Consider the following 24,790-nt stretch of genomic DNA (forward strand, 5'->3'; position numbering starts at 1 on the left):
ACTAGCCAGTTGTAGTTGAATAAGCAAAGGAGGTTTTCGAAATTCATGTGGATGAAGTGGGAGTGGCTTCTAATCATTTAAGACACAGATGGAGGATCCATACCTGGCTTCTTATGTGAGACAGGGCAGTGAACATACACACTGGCAGCTTAAACAGGACAGGGCAAGAGGATTAACCGCAGACAAAGCTAGTAAAGTTAAATTGGCTAAACCTTAGAAATAAGAGGACATTATCATCACAACGAGGTAAACTATGTTTGCCTAACCCTGGTATTCGCTTTTAAAATGACGTGGATATCAGGTTTTCTCTTGAATGAGAAATTGATCACATATAATATGCAGAAATAACAAAAAAATAAAGAATCTGAAAAGCCTGTTTTATTTAGAAATTGAAACAAAGAAGCTGTAATGTTAAAAAGTTCACCAACTAATGAAGTCTACTGTAAAAAAATTTTTTTTAATCTATGTATATTTCCTCAGTTTTAACATTACTTGTATAATCGATCACAGTTCCCTTAGAGTTCTGGCATCACATGTGGCATGCACTCACAGAATCATTTGTAGGTAACTTTGGGCCAAACTAGATATTATGGTGGTCACGGGTCAAATCCATGACTGTCGTAACGTCTAGTTTGGCCCCAAAAGTGTAATTCTAAGAACATTATCCTGGGAATAAGCCCCATTGAATAGACCAGAGTAGACCTGGTTAGGATTGTTCTCTTTGAACACTGAAGGATAACAGCTACCACTACCCAATCACTATACATCCAACCTAAGCGGATAATATGAATCCCATCTCCATGGCTATATATTTTTTTCATTTACAGCAGAACAGCTGCATCTTATTTTTCATCCTGGAAAGGTAATTTTTCCTTCCATTCTGCCCTCCATTCTAGATGACAGCAGAGGAAATGAGAATTCCACTTATTCAGACTTCAACTGATAGTTCATGTTTTAAATAGGAAGGAGAGGTAAGGACTACACTTCCTAGCCTGAGAGCTGTGTCTTGTCATATGACACCTACATTCGCAATATCATCTCCCTTTTTTACAGGTATGGTTTCCCAATGGGAAAGGATCTACAAAAGGGAGAGTCTGCCTTTGAATTATTCAAAGGACAATGGAGAACAATGTGTGTGTAGATTCACAACTGAACTTTCCTTTCTACTAGCAGATTAGTAGGTGGGATGTTTATAAACATTCCAAAACATCTCTGCAGCTGAGCAAGTAACTATGTAGGATTTTAACCCATTCAAAGCCAGAGTTTTCAGGCCCAGCCTGAGCCGGGGAACCTGAGGCCCAGCCAACCCTGGGGAACTCCCCCCCCCCATGACCCCAATACTACCCAGAACCCAGTGCACCAGAATCAAGCCCACAGGTAAGCAGCATACAATAATGACAGACACAAGATGTGGCTGGGTTGAAACAGGCCACAACTTTATTGGTTACAGCATTAGGTGTTGGCATAGCATAGGGGCGGGATCATGACATCAGGTGACCCACATGCCAGCTGATGAATTCTGTGCCCAACCTGCCTGTTGGGCGCAGCCTGGGATGTCAGTCTGCTGGACCCACTTGGATGGCAGCCTGCTGTGTGATCCACTGCCACTTGGGAGGAGGCCATCCCCACAGCCCCTGAGCTGGGCATGTCCAAATCTAGGCCTCTCCCAAAACCCCTTATTAGGGTCCCCAGATTGGGAAAATGGGGCACGCAGGCTGCCTTTTCCCAAACAGGATCCGACCCCAAACCGCCAACCTTTAAAGTTGTGACAGAACAGACAGAACATTAGAACATAGGGAGGGAGGGCAGGACAAAGCCAGCAGAGAACTGAAATGAGCCGGGAAAGGGCTTGCAATAAATATCCGGCCAGCGGACCTGAGTGAAAACCTCAGGTCCGTTGCAGGTTGGCCGGGGACAAATGGCTCCACAGGGCCCCGATTGGCCCATTCAAAAAAGGGGTGGGGCTTAGCCCAGCGCGCAGCCAGGCATGGAGCCAGCCGCTGCCATTTCCCCCATGCCTTGCTCCTCAGCAGAGCAAAGAGGCCGCTCCCAGCCTGTGGCCACCGCCGCAGACCCCGGGGAAGCCTCCCGCAGCTGCTGTGCGCCAAGGACCAGAGGCGTGCCACTGGTAGCCATCACTCCCCCACCCCCCTTGGATGCTACAGGCCCGGACCTCCAGCTCCCTGGTGCGGGCCAGCAAAACTCAGTTCCAGGTCGCTTTAAAGCTTCCAAAGAACACAGTTTGGGCTTATCTGTGTTTCCTCACCACCACCAGTTAACTTATTTTGGAATAAATATGGGGGTGGGGACACAGTATTTTAGTTTGCAAATCTCTGTGTACTTCACTTTAATTTAGTAGATTTGTCAGTCAGTGACCATATTAAGTAATTTCAAGGAACTTTCCAAAGCTGGGTTTTGATCATATAAATACATCGATGTTACTGCCCCTCCCTGTCTATAGAATGCCTGAACAAAACACTCCTCGTGATGCATTTCAAGACCAGCACTGCAGAGACAGCTGCCTATCTGCACCACAGGAAGAAACTATTTTAAAAACGAGGTTATCTATTATTCTGTTTTTCATGACACAAAGGCAGGAATATAACTTTGAGGTTTTCGATTCTAACCAGCCTACGACACAAAAACTACCACTAGAGTACCCCACCCAGCAGTAACCACAATGCTTGCAACGGAATGTGTGCAGAGATGAAGCTGTTCAGAAGTCCCTCCCTGTCATAAACTGAAAATGTTTTGATGGGCTGGAGTTTTTTTTTCTTCCCACGAAAAAGTGATTTTATTATCTTTACACACACCCACACACACACATGCTGATCCAACTGCATTTTTAAAAGGCCAACAGCAACAGAAAAGACGGTTCCAGATAAAAACCCAAACAGACATTTAAAAGGTAATGCTTGCAATTCATGAAAACTAATGGGAACTAGAAGCACTGGAAGCAAGAGTCCTTAATTATGTATTTAAGTTAAATGTACCTCGGAGCCAGAGGGCCCAGTAACTTGATATGTTTCAGCAGTTCTCTCTGTGTTACTCTGTTTTGTACAGCCTCCTCTCTGGAGATTGAAGAATTAATCTGATTTCGAATGCATTCACTACACCAAAGCGGGCAGAATACAGGTAAATTTGTTTTAATAAAATTGGTTCTGGCCTTCCGTGTTATGCTATAACCTTACCGGTGCAGGAGAGACATATTGATCATGCCTTAAGATCATGTCAATCAATTTGGCCGAGACAGTCTTGGCACCAGTCTGCCTACTTCCTCTCCCCCCACTCCCACTAAGAGTAGCAGCAGCTACCAAATGCCAGAAAGCTGGGCAGAGGCTGATCTGAAGCGCAACCTATAGATTTAGGAATTCATCAGACCTGACTTCTGCCATCTGAACTTGAGATATCAGTCACTCATTTGCGCTGTAGTCACTCTTAGTATATGCAGGCTGAAGATCCAGGACTGACTTCATTCAGGTTGCAATCTGCAACGTGAACTTGCTCAGGTCTAACCTGAGTTTAAGTGGTTCCTGCAGGCCTTCACTGGTTTTCCTGTAATTCTCTCCTTGGCCAAAGGTCAGGACTAGATAGCGCACAGGCTGGATCTACCCCTAATATTTGAGTTCAGGGCCTGCAATCCTGCGACAACTGTAAATTCTTCAGAATCTCATAAGGTTCTCACTATGCCACTCAGGATCTTAATGTCGATTTCGTTTTATTTACACTGTGACAAAGGGCGCTTTCACACATGCCGAATAATGTACTTTCGATTCACTTTCAATCCACTTTGCAGCTGGATTTTACTGTGTGAAAGGGCAAAATCCACTTACAAACCATCGTTAAAGTGCACTGAAAGTGGATTATTCGGTATGTGTGAAAGTGACCTAAGCAAGGCAGAAATCAATTAGCACCTTTAAAATTAACCAGGTTTATTCCAGCATCATCTTCCACAAGCCTTTTATTAGAAGAAAATAGCAACCAATTATTGTCCCTTTTTTAGGTGTGGGGGGAAGGAGAACAGGAATCAGCAGATTTTTGGGGAAACCACTGTAAAGCAGCAAGGTGCTGAGCAAAGTCCCTCCCTGTGGTTTCTTAGCACAGCCCCTCTACACAGAGCTGTACAGCTCATCAAGACAGGAAATCCACAGTTAGTCTCACCTCAGCCATGAGGATTACTTAGACAAGACTTTAAGGCTTTAAGAGGGGAGTGGACATGTTCATGGAGGAAAGGGGTATTCATGGCTACTAGTTAAAATGGATACTAGTCATGATGCATACCTATTCTCTCCAGGATCAGAGGAGCATGCCTATTATCTTAGGTGCTGTGGAAAACAGCCAGGATGGTGCTGCTGCAGTCGTCTTGTTTGTGGCTTCCTAGAGGCCACTGGTTGGCCACTGTGTGAACAGACTGCTGGACTTGATGGGCCTTGGTCTGATCCAGCAGGGCTTTTCTTATGTTCTTAAGACTTCTCTCAGCTGCATCCCTTGCAAAATGGGGATGACTTGAGAAATGGGATAATACTGACCTACTGATTGTTCTAATGATCACCAATCCATCCATCAATTTTATGATGATGATCCTAGATCAGCCGACAATTACCAATACATACAATGCAGTTTTGAGCAATATGGAGTGCACTACATATCTATAATTTATATACTTAGACAAGTTCCTTCTCATCTGGAATGCATTCATGACATGTATAACCTCTCTAAAGCTAAGCCCACCCACTCCCATTCCCAAAGCAATTTTGAAAAAGTGAGCCCTTTTGGCCTCACATCCTGTTCCCAGTAACCAAGATCAATCAGCATTAGTAATCTCAGTTGGCCATTGTATGCTAGCCAATGTGAAGATTTACTCAGACATCACAATGAAGTTTTCTCTAAAGCAAAAGTAAACAAAAACCACCCTATACAAGCCCTTTTTATATATGGAAGCGACGACGACAACGAAAGGAACAAGTCTTGTGACTGCTTTAGAGTTTGGATTGCTCTTCTGCGTAAAGTTTGCGTGTATTCCTACTGCAGCTGCAGCCAAAACAAAACAAATAGGTGGGAGAGGCATAATTCTGAATGATGTGAGGCTTTTCTTTTTTTAAAAACCTCTCTTACACAAAGTTCTGGAGATTTGCTATGGAATGGAAGAATCTTCTATTGAAATGAAGGGAGCTTTTGTGTTACAGGGTGCTGGCAAGTAACCAAAACCTTCAATTTTTGAATGGCTTGCCACTATTGCTTTAAAGCTTTTTTTCATTTCCTGTGAGACAATCCTCCCACCATTGACCAAGCAAGACAGGGTGGAGTGGCTCTAAAACCACATTCTGGGAAATACTCACTCATCAGCACTAAATCAGAGCCTGCTTGATTAGCTTAGAAAGACCAACTGGGGAAGCAGAACCTACAGTGAGGGAAAAAAGTATTTGATCCCCTGCTGAATTTGCCCAATTGCCCACCTATGACCCCAAGAACACCATCCCCACCGTCAAACATGGAGGGGGACATATTATGCTTTGGAGGTGTTTTTCTGCTAAGGGGACAGGACACCTTCACCGCATCGAAGGGTCGATGGACGGGACCATGTATCGTCAAATCTTGGGGGAGCGCCTCCTTCCCTCAGCCAGGGCATTGAAAATGGGTCAAGGATGGGTATTCCAGCATGACAATGTCCCAAAACACACGGCCAAGGCAACAAAGGAGTGGCTCAAGAAGAAGCACATTAAGGTCCTGGAGTGGCCTAGCCAGTCTCCAGACCTTAATCCCATCGAAAATCTGTGGAGGGAACTGAAGGTTCGAGTAGCTACACATCAGCCTCGAAATCTTACTGACTTGGAGAGGATCTGCAAAGAGGAATATGACAAAATACCTCCTGAGATGTGTTCAAACCTGGTGGCCACCTACAAGAAACGTCTGACCTCTGTAATTGCCAACAAGGGTTTTGCCACCAAGTACTAAGTCATCTTTTGCAAAGGGATCAAATACTTATTTCACTCATTATAATGCACATCAACCTCTGACTTTTGTCTTCTGGGTTTCTGGGGGTTTTCCTGTTGTTATTCTGTCTCTCACAGCTACAATAGACCTACCATTAAAATTATGGACTGGTCATTTCTTCGTCAGTGGGCAAACGGGCAAATTCAGAAGGGGATCAAATACTTTTTTCCCTCACTGTACCAGATGAACTTCACTCCAGTCACTTGGAAATGTGACCAGTGTCTGTCTTGCTGGATGGTGAGTTGGGCCCAAGATTTTGGAGGGCTCTTTACTGTCCTTTGAAAACGGTTTCATAAAAGGGATAGAAGCCAGCACAGTATGGAGCCACTAGCCCCCTTCAATAGCCCTACATTTTAGTACCTGTTCTTCGGGAATACCAACCTCAAAGTAAAACACTTCATCGAACTGCGGATTGTTAGTCTTCTTTTTAACTTTAGTCTTTTTTACTTCTGATCTGCAGGAAAGAAAGCACAAGCAAAGGAAAAAGAAAAAAGAAAAAAATGTGACAAATTGTTTTGTAACTGTGAAGCCTACTTTCCCACCACTAAGGATGCAACTTTGGGCCTTCCTTTAATCTTGTGCAAGATGAATTTGGAGAAAGGCCTTCTTGTCTGCTTCCCTTACCAAATTAAGAAGTGCCTGAATGGGGATATCCCACAGTTGTGAACCAAAAAAGGGGCGATGGCCTGGCTAAGAGAAATCCTGCATTCAAGTCACAGCAGAATCTCCCAGTGTGATCATTATTTTCTATGCACTGTGAGGAGGAGAAAGAAGGTCATGCATGCAGCCAGGGCTTATTCCTGATCTCACTGGATGTAGAAAGGTACGTTAAGCCTTCAAACTGGCTAGCAGCATAAATTTCCAATGATGCATTCTCTTTTTATGTAAGAGAAAGAACAGAAACATAAGAACTCCCAAAAAGACATTTTGATGTATCTTAAAACAGTTTACTAGATGAGTTATATTGCTACCTCTATGTGTTTTTACACACACACACACACACACACACACACATACACACACACACAGGCTTATTAGTTATCAAAATACATCCCTTCCTTCAGGCAAGATCATCAGGGTTTTGATACTAACTTAAAGTATCCTAAAAGATTCTTGCCTTACTTAATTCCCTTATATATTTATATATATCACTTTCTGACATTTTGGGGAAATGATAGGTACGTTTAATTTTTTTTCCAAAAAGTGAACAGAATGCTAACCTGCACGGTCCAGTTAGCGTAACTGTTGCATAAGGATCACACTGTCCATTGACTATTGGCAGGCCTTGGCATTCTAGAACTCTGAATAAAGGGGAAAAACATTATTACATAAAGTAACAACATAAGGCGCACTTGGAGACACAGGATGGTCACTTGGAGATGTTTAACATCTATATGAAACCACTGGAAGAGATCGTCAGGGGATCTGGAGCGAGGTACCATCAATATGTGGGTCCCTGTCCTTTGAAAAGCATTGTGACCTGTGCTCTTAATCACATCCCAGTTACATTACTATAATTCTTTATTAATTAGGTTGCCTTGAAAACTAAGAACTTGAATTGGTCCAAAATGCAGTGGTCAGGCTTTTCTAGGGATTGGATACCCTTGTGCTGAAAGAATGGTATCAGCTGCCTGTTTGTTTCCAGGCACAAATCAAAGTACAGTATCTGTACCTTTTCAGTGGTGGCATATTACCTTTGAAACACTCTTCCCCTTGAGGCTTGACTGGCACCTACCTTACTGTATTTTAGATGCCGGACCAAAATATTTATTTTTATCTAAATTTCTAATTAAAGGTTTTTATCTGTTTATCTGTTTAGTCCTTTTATGGTCCTCTTCGAGCCTGAGCATTGTTTAATTGGGGGAGGGTGGTAGCTCAGTGGTTGTTTTAAGCAATTTTTATGCCTCTGGGTTGTTTAATGGCTTGTGTGTATGTGTGCATGCATGTCTAAAATGAACAATAAAAATTATCTAGGTTAGGAGAGAGTGTGTGGTTTACTGGTAGATTATCTACTTTGCATGCAGGAAATTTAGGGTTCAATCCCTGGCCTCTCGAGGTGATTCTGGTTTGATTCCCCACTCCTCCACATGAGCCACGGAGGCTAATCTGGTGAACTGGATTTGTTTCCCCTCTCCTACACACTTGGGATGGATGATCACAGGGGATGAGTAGCTAGGCCTGGCACTTCCCCACAATCTCCAATCATGGGGGAGGGGAAGCCAACTGCTGGGCTGCCATCCAGGGCTTAGCTTAGCTTTCTGTTGCTTATTTTGTTTTCTAGTTGCACTTGGGTTGTAAAATGGCCACTTGCTGGGAGCAGAGTGGAGCTGGCAGGGTGGGGTGGTGGTGACATTTTTCTCACAATAAACACTACAGCCAATTACAAAGCAGAGTTTTCAAGGGGCAGGGACTCAGATGCTTCTGGACTTCTGCTGGTGATTCTGCAGTACTCCTGATACGCCAGGAATTTCTTCGGGGCAAACAACCACCATGCATAGGATTTTGAGATTTCAGATCAGAAAAGTGTGGGTCAAGAGAGCATCGAGCCCAAAATTAAATTTCCATGCATAAAAGACCCAACTGAAGGACTCACTATAAGGCAGCCTCATGTGTATTATCACCATTGTAAAGGAAAAGATATGGGTACCAACATATTTTCAAATTGTAGCCTCAGAATGCAAACAAAGAATAGGATTAAAGTCCCCAAAAATGAATCACATAACTACATATAACATACAGTTCCATCCTAAGTCTTCCAGCAGGTGATGAGCAATTTGTGTATGTGCTTAATGCAAAAAAACACAGTGGAGGAAAAAGTACACATCACACCCATTTTAAATATTTTTTTCTCTTTGTGGTTGTGGAAAACTACACTTCACCCTTTGTAAATATATAATTTTGAGCTTACAAGAGATTTGTAGTTGAAGTTTATCTAGTACTCAGCGCAGACACTTGTGTTTACTACTTAAGTGTTTACATATCTGCACATCACAGGGATATTCTGAAGTGCAGAGAAGTAGCCTACAATCCACAGTTCTGGTAAAGCTAAAAGGCGGGGGGGAGGGAGAGAAGCAGATCAAACAGATGCCTTTTTCATTCATGGGAGGCTTTTTTTCAAAATAAAAGAGTTATCCTCACACTACAGGTTGGTAAACAGACACCACTGAAAACCAACTGAATAATATACCACTGATTTAATTAACCACCACAAATCAAAAAGCTACTGAACAGAGATCTTTCAGGAAGAGCTTATTTGTCTATAACATGCATATGCTTTTTTGAAAAGGGGCCAATTGAGAGCAGTTAGGTCCAAAATGCACGTTAGGCAGGAAATCTGTGATCAGATCTTCTTACTATTTTCCATAATTTCAAAGGAGTTGGGCTGGGGTTGTATTGCTGGCGAGTGGGGGTTAAACCATTTCCCCATCGTTGGTTTTTTTAAATCAAAATAATCCCAAGATGTTTGTCACACACTGCAACTAACAGCAGCTTTGGAGGGGTGGGAAGGATTTCAGTTTAGGAAATTATGCCAACATCATCACCCTGACCTAATGTTTCTAATGATCCAATGAAGCAATTGCTTCAAAGACCTAAAAATGTGAGGGAATTCCAATAATTGATCTCCTGATTAATGTGTACTTAGACCCTTGTAAGAACTGAATGGCTGGTACAAACCACTCTCTCCAGCAGCCCCATGGGGACCAAGGTATTGCTGGGGGTTCAGGGACCATCATATACAAAAGTAATGTGTCAGTGAGTGTCCTGTGATACCTGTTGATGAATTGGGATGTGTGTCACAGGAGGACTATTGGGTGAAGGGGAAGGGAGTAAGAAGAACCAATTTTAGCTCACAGAACCCAACCACTGGGTTCAATTCTACATTTCATTAATAGTGGAGCTGTCCACCATCTCAATGTGACTGATAAAGGCCTGGTTGGTACTCATATTATTCAGGTAGCATGGGAGCTGCACCAGTGCCACTCTTCCTCAGTAGGCTTCCCAGTTGCTAAAACCTGGTGGGGAATTCTCCATCCCCAATCTCCTAGAGAAACTGAGGGGCAGGAGAAAAAAATGATCTCCATGGTGACTTTCTAGGAAATTCACCTATTCTCTATGGTCTTTATCATAGAAATTAGGGGAAAATACCTAGAGAGTCACCCAGAAGTCATACTACATCATTCCCAAACTCCTCCCTCCTCAGGCACCTAAATCAGCATCAGCCTAGGCAGTATTATGAACCTCAGATAGTATGGGGGTCTTCTTGTATGGGCTGCAGCTTCTTATGTTACCTTGGTTGTATGAGAAAGAAAAAGCTGCTAACTCTCTCACCACCAGAGAAGAAACAAGAAGTATCTTGGACTACATGGGGGTTGTGGGAAGGTGAAGGAAAGGAAAGGAAAGGAAAAGACCAGGCTTTAATTTGTAACCTCTACAGTATCTGAAGGACTCCAACTGTCATAAATGAAAAATGTTATTTGAAATAAGTTGCCTCTCTCTAACAGGCTTCAGGGTCAGTCATGAGACAGCTATGAAAGGAGTTACATTTATTTAATTTGCAGATTTATGGTGAATCAATGGTATTTCATCACTTTGTATTCACAGGCTGCTTTTACGTTACCTAACAGGGGACAGAGACCCAGGAGCTGTATTTAGACACAACGTTCCACTACTTGCCTAAGAAAACCCACTCTGAGAAAAGTCACCCCGCCCCGTTCAGAGCAATTCCTAGCAGGGAGACAGGAAACAGCTGCAAAGGATAAAAGGGAGTAAGACATAATTTCCACGGTAATTAATACTCCATGCCTGGTAGAACAAGGAAGCCTTTGCCCTCATTCAAAATGGCTTCAGTGTCAAGCTTAGGTGACCCTACTTTGGGGGAGGTTATTATACGAGTTTACAGGTAAACTACTCGAGACTAAAACTACTCGAGACTAAAATAGCAGAAAGACTTAAATGTTGGTGTTGTGTTCCCCTTAGGATTCTCTCCACAGTGAGTAAATGAACAAACCTTAGGACAGAGCTTGCAGGTAAACAACCAGAATTGGGAAGCTATTAATTAATTTATATATAGGGTTGCCAACCTCCAGGTATTCTAGATGACATATGCAGCCATCCATTTGAAAAGGGAAGGTACAATCCTTCAGAAAGGAACAAAGTTTCCATTGTTAGAACACCATAGAATCACCGAGCTTGAAAAAGCGAATGCGAAATGAGGCTTTTACCGGAAACTCATTGAATTCGGCTTCTGTGTACTATATGTGATTATAGATTCGCATATAGTGATTATAGATTCACATATACGTGATTATAGATTCGCATCAAGAAGATATCATTTAGCACATTTATTGTGTATAAGAACTTACTCTTCATGCAGCTACAGTACATGTTATATGAATATTGTCAAAAAGTTTGTGAATGTGTGGAATTATACTCAGTTTGGAACTATTCAGCACACAGCATGTGTAAATGAATCTATTCTTATGTAGCTACATGCTATATGTACACTGTTAAAAGTTTATAAATATGTGCAATATTATTCAGTTGCAACTTTGTGAGAACTTGTTATAAATTGTTGCATAACATTACTTTGACTTCCTTGTATTTTGGGCTTAACAGCATGCTTATGCCATAAGTGTTCTTTATTTGATTTCCAAAACCTCCAGGTACCAGCTGGAGATCTCTTGCTATTCCAACTGATCTCCAGCCCATAGAGATCAGTTCACCTGGAGAAAATGGCCGCTTTGGCAATTGCACTCTATGGCATTGAAGTCCCTCCCCTCCTCAAACCCCTTCCTCCTCATGCTCTGCCCCCAAAATCTCCAGGTATTTCCCAACCCAGAGCTGGCAACCCTATTTATATAACATTTTTTACTCTATGCCGGAATGATAGTAAGGGGAACAAGGAAGAGAGAGGATAGGTTACAATTGAGCAAAGTCTGTTTGCAATCTCTCTCGCTCTTTGTGGGAAAAGAAACTTAGGGAAGGAGACATGAGCTCATTCCCTAAGGCCCAGTAATCAAACCTGAAGAAACTATGAACCATATTACATACAGGGGGAAAATCATGTCAGTATTAATATATCTGACAACTGAAAATACTACTTCAAGAAGAATTCTCTCCTGTTGAATACAGGAGAGCACTTTATACAATTTTGCTTCACCTGCTACTGGTCCCCGTGGTATTGCCACAGACTGTAATGTCTGAAGCCCACTCTCAGTTCTAAAACATGAAATAAACATGTCATCAGAAGTGGCAACCATCTAAGGGTCAAATAGATGAGTTGCTGGTGGACCAATGATCAGCTCTTCCCAGCATTTTTAAAAAGTGAATTGCAGCTGTCTAAAGAGGGGGGGAACCCTAAAATGCCACCACGTGCATGGCTATAGTTTTTTTTTTTGGGGGGGGGAGAAGCTCTTGCACCAACACACATTATTAACAACGCTGGAAGGGAGGGGAGAAGATGGGTACCAATTTACTTAAAACAACAGCAGCAAAATGCAGAAGAAATTCAGTTACAGTTCTCCCAATGTATCATCTGCTTTCATCCTGATGCTTCTCAGGAGGTGTTTACTGTTGTTTCTAACAATTTCTACTGTTGCTTTTATGTCCTTCCAATGTTCCCAACAAGGAGCCGTTGACTCACAGCAGAAATACAAAAATCCACTTCTTGGTGCCCCTCCCCACATGAAGCAGTCCTGAGAAAGTGAAGCACTATCTGAGATATTTAATAGAGGAAACAAGAAAAGAAGTTCCTTTCAATCATAATATTATCCTAGGAGAGAGATCCAATTCATTAGTAGCTTAACTGTTTTATGAGCAAATTATGAACAGTATTGAAGCTTTTTTAAAAAAAATCATTCAGAAAGTCTTTCCATTCTCATTTGTAACTATAAAAAGTCAGATTACATTTTCTTCACTGGAGAAGTTTCAAGAATTTTAATGGATACACAAAGAAAGCTTACAAGATTGATTTGGTGGAATTTTTAAAAGCATATATGGATATGCTTTTAATGGGGTTGGATCCAGACAGCTTTCCCACTGATAAAAAGGGAAGAAAGGTCACCTTTTGATCCAAAGGTCACCTTTGATCACCCATGGGCCCAGCATGGACAAAAGCCATGTGAATGTCAGGTCTCTCTTCAGCACTGGTGGGAGGTTTTTGGGGCAGAGCCTGAGGAGGGTTTGGGGAGGGGAGGGACTTCAATGCCATAGAGTCCAATTGCAAAAGTGGCCATTTTCTCCAGGTGAACTGATCTCTATTGGCTGGAGATCAGTTGTAATAGCAGGAGATCTCCAGCTAGTACCTGGAGGTTGGCAACTCTACATGTGAACAGGAACTGTAGCAAGGAGGGGAGAGATAGGTGACTGCAAACACAGGTCTGGACTATTATAAAAAGTGAACAGGAAGAGAAATTGTGGGGAGAACTAGCAGGCAGAGGAAGGATTAAGCACTCTGGGCTTGCCATCTGGGTTTGCCAACTCCGGCTTAGGAAATTACTAGAGGTTTGGGTGGTACCTGGTGTTGGTGGAGTTTGGGGAGCGAAAGGCGGTCAGCACGGATGTGATTCCAGAGATCCTGCCCTCCGAAGCGAAGCTCCAGGGAATCTGATCTCTATAGTCTGGAGATCAGTTGTAATTCTGGGAGAACTCCAGGCTCTACTTGGAGGTCAGCAACCCTACTTCCTACTCAAAGCCTCCTTTGTTGCAAATAAAACCTTCCCTCCCTCAGGATAAGAACCCAGCATGGTGTAGTGGTTAAGAGCGGTGGACTCAAATCTGGAGAGCTGGATTTTATTCCTTACTCCTCCACATGAGTGGTGGACTCTAATCTGATGAACCGGGCTGGTTTCCCCACTCCTACACATGAAGGCAGATGGGTTACCTTGGGCTAGTCACACTTTCTCAGCCCCACCTACCTCACAGGGTGTCTGTTGTGGGGGAGAAGGGAAGGTGATTGTAAGCCAGTTTGATTCTCTTTAAAATGTAGAGAAAGTTGGCATATAAAAACCAACTCTTCTTCTTCAAAAAAAAAATAAAGTTCAGGGAAAACCCTCACAGTAAGTAATAATTGTTTGGGGTGACAATGAATTTCAGTAATACTATAGCACCATCCTAAAAAGAATTATATTCTTCTAACTCCACTGAAGTCAGGGGAGAAGGTTTATAAGGGTGTCCCTCTGTTTAGGATGAGTATTTATTCAGAAAAATGAAATGTGCTTTGTTAACCAGAAATGGAAAACATTGATTGAAAATAACACAGCAATGTCTGTATTGGTTACCACATGTTTCTAAGGTCGCTGGCTATGTATTCTGAGGCTTCACAAACGTATTCCAATTGAATGATTTGACAGCATGGATGAAAGTGGATAATGCTCAACCTTGCTTTGCTATTTTGCATGCAGAATATATAACATCTGTCTATTTGTCCAAATGACACTTTTTCTTAGCCACTTTGGGCTGGGTTCTAAAATGACTAGCAGGCAATTAAAAATTACACAGGCATTTATCAATGTCAATAAAAGCAAAAGCGGTCATAGCCTGTTTTTCAGAAGTGCCAGCAGAAATATTGTCGCACGGTTAGTCAAGTCTTCACGCTTGCTGAAATTTTCATTGCAATAAAGTAATTAACCAGAGAATTTCGAAATGACTGACCCTAGAACTGCAGACTGTAATTGATAAGAAAACAGAAATAGAACATGGCGCTTTCAGAAGAGCACAACATGGCAGATTTGACAAGACACTAGAAAACCAGGTCAGATCACTTACTTTGTATGCAGAAAGAGCCAGGTTTAATCCCTGATGCCTCAAGTAAAAGAATCATTGGGCGAAAACGCATGGTCGCTTTAGCCTCTTTTATTCCCTGTTTCAGCCAGGATTCAGCAAGGATTGAATGCATGTTCGGCGATACGCATGTGTTCGCTCCTGGCTGAATCCTGGCTGAAACAGGGAATAAAGGAGGCTAAAGCGACCGTGCGTTTTCGCCCATAGACAGCAGGATTAACAAAGACTGTTACCTTGCTCCTGCCAGTCACACTAGATAGACGGGACAGACCGAGAAAAACTGACATTCTGGCTTGTTGATTAGGGATCCCCCAGAATTACAGCTCATCTCCAGACTACAGAGATCAGTTCCCCTGGAGAAAATGGATGCTTTGGAGGGTGAACTCTAGGGCACTGTACACCACTCACGTCCCTGTCCTCTCCAGGCTCCATCCCCAAATCTCCATGAGTTTCCAAACCTGAAGCTGGCAACCCTACCCCTCCATCCCCCACTGGTGGCCAGGGGGACCTAGCAACCATATTGTTGATAGACCCACACAGATTCAAAATCATATGGCATTTTGGATGTCACAACTTCCTGTTGGAGGTACTCTGTGTGATAATTAACGCAATACATTTGTCTGACACATAGAGTTTATGAACACTTGCATGTTAAATACCTGTTGTGTCCCTTTTCAATGCTCAGATGAATGTATGAATTTCCTCCACCGAAAAACAGTTTTGATTGAGATGACTCCAATGATAGGCAAGCTCTCTCTGAGATTTGAAATGGTGTTTGACAACATCATTTATCACTTGATGTAGCCATCATGAGACAATTGCCTATGCATGTCTGAACTCATCTTGTGGTAGATATACATTACTTCTTGTCGATGTAAATGCATTTTTATTTTTATATCAGTGAATTAAGGCAATCGGAAGTTTTCTTTTACTAAAATTCTTATTCTATAGATTTCAAAAATATAGAAGTTAAAAGAACTCAGACAAATATTCACTCTAAATCCTATCTCCTGCATATCTTTTTAGTGGGTGAAAGAATCCTAAAAGAGGCTATCCTAAGAAAGTAATTTTGGAAAATGCTCCATGCAATCTTTTGGAATGGAATACAATATTGGGCTACTCTTGCTTATGCACATGAAAACACTTTTTGAAAGCAGTGTGCACTTTGGAACCGTGCTATTCCAATCCCACCTGCCCTAATTAATATATTACATCACTAGTTGCCTGAATGTTAGCTATTATGCAAGATTCTGTTTTATCTAAACACTTTTCAAATTGTAGGTGTTAGGCCCTTGATGGCTAATTTGCTGTTGTAAAATACTTGCTTATGATATGGAATAAATTATGCGAGTCACAACAACAGGGCACTTGGCCATGTCTACTCTGGTTCACTTTATTAAAAAGGTTTTTTTAAAAAGTCACTGGCATAAAAGCTTATCTTTCTCAAAGAAACACAACATTTCCTTAAAGTGAAAGGCAACAAAAATCCCCATAATTGTAAGTGTTGAAACCTTACATTCCAAACATTAATTTGAAAATAACGGCTTATATCCTGCCACTCCACTCAGTAATGTTTGAAGCCTTCCTCCAGACTAAGAAGCCTTATTCCAACTTAAGTGGCTCTTCCTCCGGCAAAAAAACCACTTAAGTGAGAGGAAGGCTGAGTGGAGCAGAAGGATTCAGGCTCTATTAGCCATTCTTATACATATTTGAAGACCTCTGCAGGGTTTTTTTTTTTTTTTTGTAAAAGGTGCACAGTAGATGAATGGGGAGAGCAAATAATAGAATACATATTGAAAACACTACAGACTGTTCAGTTTTTGGACTTGAAACTCCCTACCACTATTTAGCCAGTGTGGTGTAGTGGTTAAGAGCAGTGGTTTGGAGCGGTGGAGTCTGATCTGGAGAACTGGGTTTGATTCCCCGCTCCTCCACATGAGCAGTGAAGGCTAATCTGGTGAACTGGATTTGTTTCCCCACTCCTACACATGAAGCCAGCTGGGTGACCTTGGGCAAGTTACAGCTCTCTCAGTCCCATCTACCTCACAGGGTATCTGTTGTGGGGAGGGGAAGGTGATTGTAAGCCGGTTTGAGTCTCCCTTAAGTGGTGGGAAAAGTCAGCATATAAAAGCCAACTCTTCTTCTTCTTCTCTTCTTCTTAGGAAGATGTATGCACCATATCCATTTTAAAAGCCCCTCCTCCAGTTCCTAGTGAGTAGGCAGGTATGTACAGAATAATTGTTTAAAGAGAAAAAAAACAATAAACAAAAGCAGGGGTTGAATAATGATGAAGATCTGAAGGCATTCTGATGTTTGCCCAAGTAGGCATTTTTGATAGAGTGAAGGAGTTGGTGAAATACTTGTTTTAGTTCCTAAAACCTAGAAATGGCAATTATGAAAGACATGATATTCATATGTAAATGGCACAATACACCCCATTTACAGTTTCCAATCTGTAAAATATGTCTACAGCTAGAAAGAGCAAAAATAGAATGTCTGCCAGCATGAACATTAAAAAGAACCATATTAATTACTGGAAAAGATGCCCCAGGCTAGTCCGATCTCATTAGATCTCAGAAGCTAAGCAGGGTTGGCCTTGGTTAGTATTTGGATGGGAGACCATACAGGAAGTCCAGGTTTTCTATACAAAGGCAGGCAATGGCAAACCACCTCTGCTAGTCTCTTGCCTTAAAAACCCCATGAAGGGTCACTATACGTTCGCTGTGACTTGACAGTACTTTCCATCCCCATCCAATCCGTTGATAGCTTAATAATAGAGGGGGGAAAGAAAGGAAAAATATTTCCCTGGGTGCCCTCTACAGAAAGAGTTACAGTGGAAGGGAGAACATGAAATTTGGAGTGCTAAAAGCTTTCCTTGTGGAGTAGATCCCACAGGAACACATGGGTTTTCCCAATGGGCTATATAACAACCCCCTGGGACCATTCTAGGTTGGGAAATGGAACCGGAGAGGAAAGATGAAGCCTTTCTCCATACACGCCATGGTTCCAATCCAAATTGGCCATCTTGCATGTTCGAGATGATAGTTATACAGGGTAGGGACCCCAGACCCAACCTCTGCACTCAGTAAAGTATCAGTCTTTTAATGTTAGAACCTGGGACCAGCAGTGCTAGAGACTTACTCTATTTGCTATTGCAGCTACCTTCCCCTAGGGAATAGCTGCCGGCCCAATCTCAGCTGTACCACAGCACCCTCCTGCCCAAGGGGATCCAATGAATCTTGTTGGAAGCAACCGGTTGAAGGAGCCAACAAGATTTAGCTTGAAGGTATAAAGCTGCAGCCTCCAGGTGGACCCTTCGGTCAAACTTTTTCATTTTGAAAAGTCTATAGCCCTCGTCATTGAAGAGATCTCTCTTGCTCGGCTAGAGACATAAAAAAATGAAATTCAGTAGAATTAGTGGATTGCGGCAGTAGAATGTTATGATGCAATAATCCTATTGTGATCTAACAAATACCATTCTTTTTCAAGAAGCCCCAAAATAACCATCCAGTGCCACAGTGATGAAAATAAAAGCTGTAAAAGGTAAAGGTAGTCCCCTGTGCAAGCACCGGGTCACTCCTGACTCATGGGGCGATGTCACATCCCGACGTTTACTAGACAAACTATGTTTACGGGGTGGTTTGCCATTGCCTTCCCCAGTCATCTTCCCTTTACCCCCAGCGAGCCGGGTTCTCATTTGACCGACCTCGGAAGGATGGAAGGCTGAGTCAACCTTGAGCCGGCTACCTGAAACCAACTTCCGTCGAGATCGAACTCAGGTCGTGAGCAGAGCTTGGACTGCAGTACTGCAGCTTGCCACTCTGCACCATGGGGCCCTTGGGAAGGAAAACAGTGGTGATGAGCATGGGACTTTGGATAATGTGCATCTTCCCATCTAGACCACCTGGTAAAACATGCAAAGAAGAAGCAGTTTTGGTAAAGAGTGTACCAAGGATGGAGAAACAACACTTGGAACATGATTAGACCACAATGATGCATGGACGCTCAGTTTAGTAAGCGCTGCAGTTTAGTAGCTGAAGCAGAGGAAATGTTTATGTGGAAACAGTCATAGAAACTTATTAACAATGCCTGATTTGTGGCCTCTCTTATAAGCACATTCATTAAGGGGTTCCTAAATATTTTAAATCTCCTATGTATCCAAGCTGGGTGACTACTGGTTACCATATGAATGGGGGTGCTTACTAAATACGTCCAGATTTGTTTAAGCTTGCAGAAATCTGAGAGTCTTTCAAAATTCTCCAAACTTGGTAGCACTGGGGGGAAAAAAGGAAACTGTAGTCACAAGCTACATGAAAAATATGAAGGTAACATGAAATAAGGCACTTGGGAAGAGTGTAGGCTGTAAACTGGAACTAGAGATGAGGTAGAGCAGAGGTGAGAAGCCTTGAGGGATAGGAGGAATATTACTCAGTCTTCAGAAAACAGAGGAGATTTCAAAGAGAGAAAGTGCTTGATAGCTTGAGAGAGACCAAACAATAGCATTCATGAACACATGAAGTTGCCTTATACTGAGTCAGACACTTGGTCCATCAAAGTCAGTATTGTCTACTCAGACTGGCAGGGGCTCTCCAGGGTCTCAGGCAGAGGTCTTTCACATCACCTACTTGCCTAGTCCCTTTAACTGGAGATGCCTGGGATTGAACCTTGGACTTTCTACATGCCGAGCAGAGGTTCCACCACTGAGCTACAGCCCTTCCCCATTAATCCAGACTGTGTATGTTTGCCTACAGAATGCGTTTTGAATAAACACACAGATTTGTGAGTACACTCCATAGCTTCCAGTTATTCCTTTCTGCTTGTTTTTATTTAGGAAGCAATGTTTTTTTTTCTTTGAAGGAAAGCAAAAATCCGTTTGTGTAAAAATGAAGTATGAAATTTACTCTGAAATCCTGTTTCAGTGAGGATAAATTGGAGTAACTCTGGATGGGACTGCACTGGTAGTCGACAAGCACAGCGCTCCCAAGTCAGCAAGGGCTTCTGCGTCCTTTTCAGTGTCAGGCACAGATCCATGTCCCATTCCCATTGTGCAGACACAGCTGTCTAAATAAGAAGCTCCTTTGGTCTCAGTAAAACACTGAGGTCAACTGTGCTTAAATTTCCTTATTCCAGATTTTACAGTTTCATTACTGCTTCACAAGGGAGTTTGGGGGGAAAAAACTGGTTGCATATCACCTCAGATAATAAGATGAAGTAATACTAAGCCAGTGGCAAATGAGTTAAATGGGAATATAAAGACAGTTTTATGTAACAATGTATGGATAGTATGGAAGGAGATGATCCTTCAGGTACCCTTGCCCAAAGCCATTTGGGCCTTAAAGGTAAGAACCAGCAATTGAGCCTGGAAACAGATGGGTAGCCAGTAAGTAAAAACTGACTGAGTGAAAAATCACTCAGTAAAAAGGTGTCTAAACTCTTAATCATAGTCTGAATGCAGATATAGAATTAAAGGATAACAGGAAAGGCAGGGAATTTAAGGGGGGGAAAGCTACAATGACACTTTTTTGAAAATCCTAACTAAAGATCGGGTAATCAGACATCCCTACCTGAGTACATTAGGTAAGGATGCATCTTATAACCAAAATACTTGCTTTTCTTATGAACATGAATATCAGGATCTGCTATAGCTACACGGAACTAAATAGGAATTTTTTTGGTGCAAGACACTGTGCCATATTATAAGGCACAGACTGTAAGATTAGTACTGATCTTTAAGACAGTAACACAGGGAATAATCTGTGCATGTCATGGAAAGTTTTCAAACACTTTGCCAGTCCCTAAATTCAAATCCATCCGTGATTCCTTGAGTATAAAATGAGATCTCAGGATATTTCAAAAGACTCTTCCTTCAACTATTTATTACTAGTAACACAAGGAAGTTCTATTCAACACACCACATAGCATTCATTTTTACATATGGCCATGGCCACTGGCTTATACAGCTTTTAAAGAGACAAAGTCATGGAGTCATGCACATCTGCTAGTCGTGGTAACCAAGTACAACCCCCAAGTCCTGAGGCAGTATTTCTTTGAATACCAGATGATAGGACAGATGACAGTAAAGGCCATTTCTTTCATGCTTTGCTTGTAAATTTCCAAGAGACAAATGGCCATGTTTATATGGTCAGTGGCTTGGATCCAGTAGGGTGTGAACAAAAATGTAAGCAGTCTTAGTGCAGTTCTGCTTGTGCAAAATCTTATGCAACATCTAGCACTTTCCTTCCTATCCCTCATAGCACCCAAAAAGGGCTTGAAGAATGGAAGAAAGGCTTGGGATGCACAATGTTTAGCTTAGCGCAAGGAAAGCAGCATGAGGATTTTATTTTCACACTTCTGTTTGCACAATATGAAATTCTACCTGGAATGGTTCATTCATAGATGGAAGGTATCAATTAATAATGGAATAAACAAGTGATGAAGAGGCATGTCTGAGCCAGCCCTATGCAAACTCATATTCAAAATCTGTGCCACTCCATAAGAAACCACTACAAAACTTCCCGCAAACCAGATGGGGAAAAAATCCAAACTCATTTGGCTTATCAATTATTGTGCCATGCCAAATGGACAGAGGTATAAAAGAAAGAAAAATTAAAGAGTACAGGATAGAATTAGTTAACATAAGTGGTGGTGTAATGACAAACTATAATTAACAGTACAATCCTAAAGAAAGTTATTCGAGACTAAACCCATTCATTTCAGTGGGCTTAGACTGGAGTAACTCTGCATAGGACAGTGCTGTAAGGGTGATCAGAGAAACCCTATATAAAAGAGAAAGGATTGGCGAGAGGGAGAGAGGACATGATTCCTTGATCCATTCATAATCCCTTAATAATTGTAAAGGGACAGAAAGCATTATGAACTAGCCCAGAGTGTCTGGGCATAAACAAATGACAGAGTCCAGATGAACTAGGACATTTATCTATACTCGGTTGTACTCTCTATAAGCAAGTAGTGCAGAAATCCTCCCTTTTTGAAACAGTAGAATCTACAATGAGCTAACAAATATTGATATGGTGCTTTAAAAGTATATGCACAGGCAATACATGTTGCATTAGAATTAAAATTAAATTGGCACAGTCACCCAGTTATTAAACAACTACCCACAGAGGAGGCCTTTGTGGGTGAAAAGAGAAATTAAGGAAAATTTTTATTATACATAGAAAGCCCCATGACCAATTTGAAATTATGCTTTGCACTGCTGGGCTCCTGATCTTATTTCATCCTCTCCCATTGTGCTTGTTTTGAAACTTATCTTCCCTGGGCTCCTGTTATCTGTACTAGACTCTCACTCCCACTCTAACTGTACAACCCTGAAGGGGGGAGTGAAGCTCCACAGGAGCCAGTGTGACCCCACACTGGCATAAGGGCCCATTTAACTCGGGATAACGTCCACTCACGCCATCCCAGGTGGCACACATGCTGGCACGTGGAAGCTGTGGAGCTGTGCCAGCCTCCACCGCCAGCCCAGCCACGGTGGGAGCAAAATCCTGGAAGAGGCAACAGGCACTGGTGAGGGGGGTGTTCCTGTGGGTGGAGCTCACATTAGTCAGCTTCCAACCCCCTTTCACCCCGGGAACGCCCCCTCGATCTGCGGTGCGGTTGTGCCACCTTTTTTTGCTGGCGCAGCCTCGCTTTTTGCAACGGGGGATTTCCCCCCTTTTTCCATTTTTCATTTTTGTTAAATACTTCTATTTTCTTTGTGGCGGCCAGGATGCCTCTGAGGAGGTGGCGCGGCTGTGCTACTCCCAGCCACTGCAGATCTCCCCCCCACACTGCTTCAAGAACGGGCTGCCCGTAGTGAAGGGGTTACTGAACCACTTCGTGGGCCATTCAGAGCAGGAAAGCAGCACTCAAATCAGCTGAAGATCAAATAAAAGACCGGAAAGGCCCTCAGCAGGAGAAGGAAACTGGACTGGATTCTCATAGCAGGCTTTGTTCTTAACAGATAGAAACTTTCATAAACAAACAAACAAAACGGTTTAGGGATGCATTCAATCTCTGGTAAAAGTCAAACCTGTTAGGAATTTGGGATAGCTGTGGTGCTCCCCATCGAACATTTTCTGCTGAATCAGATTAATAGAATGTTCAAAATGCTGCCTGAAATGTATTTTTGGGGCAAAAAAAGGTACTGGCACAGATTGAATGGATGTTACAACACAAGCTCCTCTGTAATGAATGGCAGCTGGACAACAGAACTGCTGTGTTCTTGCATGCTTCCTGCTCTTTTCAACGGGGCCATATACAAAAGGTTTCCAGTGAACAGTACCCAGTGCTTCAAATTCAAGGTTGCATAAAATATGAATGTGAACAGGACCTTCAACTCATTCGATAAGTTACCCACTATAAAGAAAATACTGCACCCAGGAAGACAATTGTGTTGCTTCTGCCTACAATTCATGTAAACAAAACGGATAACCTGACTTTCCTTACTGCTTTTATCTTTTTCAGAATTCCATACATAATCAAGGTCTCTCCACCGAAAAAATTACTGATCAACAAGCTTTGCTGAGAGCTTGGTGCTGTAGCCTGCAGTGGGCGTTGCCCTGGAGTTCTAACAAGAGACATACATTCCTTTCTGGGGTTATGGTTATGCCACATAGCTTGTTGGAGGTATTTCTCTGAACTGGTTACAGTATACCTGCGAAATTAAATCCACACCACAACTCAATCCTCAACTACAGGCCCTACTTGAATTTACACAAATAAGCTTGCTGCAATGGAGGAAGCACGTGGACCCCAGTCTGTGGTCATATTGGACATGTACTAGCTGCAGATGGCCCAGCACGTAGAACAAATGATTAAAAGATGCATGGTAGGTCAGGACAGAGACCAAGTAATCCAAAGGAACTACTGTTGCCACGTGAAATCCCCAGACTTTCCATGGAATAAGATAGAGGCTTCGATTCTGGCAAGCACTCATACCTGCTCTTAGTGGGCGGCTACTCAAAGTTTCTAGAAGTTCTGCGTATTCCAAATAAATCAGCACATTCTATTATTGCCAAAATGAAAGCTGTGTTCACTGGGCATGGCATCCTGCAGAAAGTAGTGATCTTGTCCCATTTGCAACCAGAGAAATCTCACATTTTGCCAGATCTTGGGGAATAAAATTCACTCACCGCAGCCCAGGACCCACTCAGTTGAATGGAATGGCTGAGTGCATGATTCAGACTATCAAATTAATGTTTTGTAAAACTGCTTCATCAGGCGAAGATGCCCATCTAGCACGGCTGGAGCTAAAAAACACACCTGTGACTGGCCTGAAATACTCCCCAACACAGGTGCTAATGGGGCGCATGCTGAGGACAACTTTCCCATCCACTCATGCAATCCTTCGGCCCATAGTTCCCCACAGGGCTGGGGCCCGGCTTCAACAGTTACAAGAGAGACATAAAGAGTACTATGACCGGACAGCTAAACCACTACCTGTTTTCCCTCTACAGGACCCAGTATGTATGGAAACATCAGAGGGCTGGAAGCCTGCAAGGATAATCGCATCTTGCAAGGATAATCACATCGCCCACCGCCATGGTCCTATTATGTTGAAACACCAACAGGAGAAAGGTATTGGAGCAACTGAAGGCACCTGAGGATCAGCTCAGAACCCCAACAGACTCCAAACCACATGTGGATTCAGAGCAGCAAATGGCCTGCTACAACCTGACCAAGCAGAAACCACAATGGAGTCTTGCACATCTCAGGCTGCCCTGCAACAAACAGGAGACAGGCTCACCAGAAGTGGATACCTGGTGCGCATCCCAACGCGATATTGTAATTGAGCCCAGGGATTAAGTGATCAATACAGATGAAGAGTAGCTCACCATGTGCAACATCTACCGCTTTCTTCCCCTTATAGTGCCCAGAAATTGGTTGTGAAAGACCGCTAGCGCAAGCAGAAATGCAAGAGAGGACACAATAAGTTTGACTTAGCATAATTGGCTACTGAGGTCATCTCCTTGTGCTCCCTCTTGCACGAGACCTCTAGCATGAGAAGAAATTT

General features: G+C 42.6%; 1 protein-coding gene across 1 annotated transcript in view; it reads right to left on the minus strand.

The window, feature by feature from the left end:
• RASA3 (RAS p21 protein activator 3) overlaps positions 1 to 24,790 on the minus strand; it is a 164,881-nt gene that overhangs the window by 38,856 nt on the left and 101,235 nt on the right. The window contains exons 6-7 of the mRNA XM_056861704.1: positions 7,215 to 7,295; positions 6,376 to 6,448 (exon numbers count right to left, since the gene is read on the minus strand). Coding sequence (XP_056717682.1) covers positions 6,376 to 6,448; positions 7,215 to 7,295 — 154 coding nt within the window. The remainder of the gene's footprint in view (positions 1 to 6,375; positions 6,449 to 7,214; positions 7,296 to 24,790) is intronic.

Source organism: Euleptes europaea, chromosome 16 (assembly GCF_029931775.1).
Source record: "Euleptes europaea isolate rEulEur1 chromosome 16, rEulEur1.hap1, whole genome shotgun sequence".
In the NCBI taxonomy this organism is placed as follows: domain Eukaryota; kingdom Metazoa; phylum Chordata; class Lepidosauria; order Squamata; family Sphaerodactylidae; genus Euleptes; species Euleptes europaea.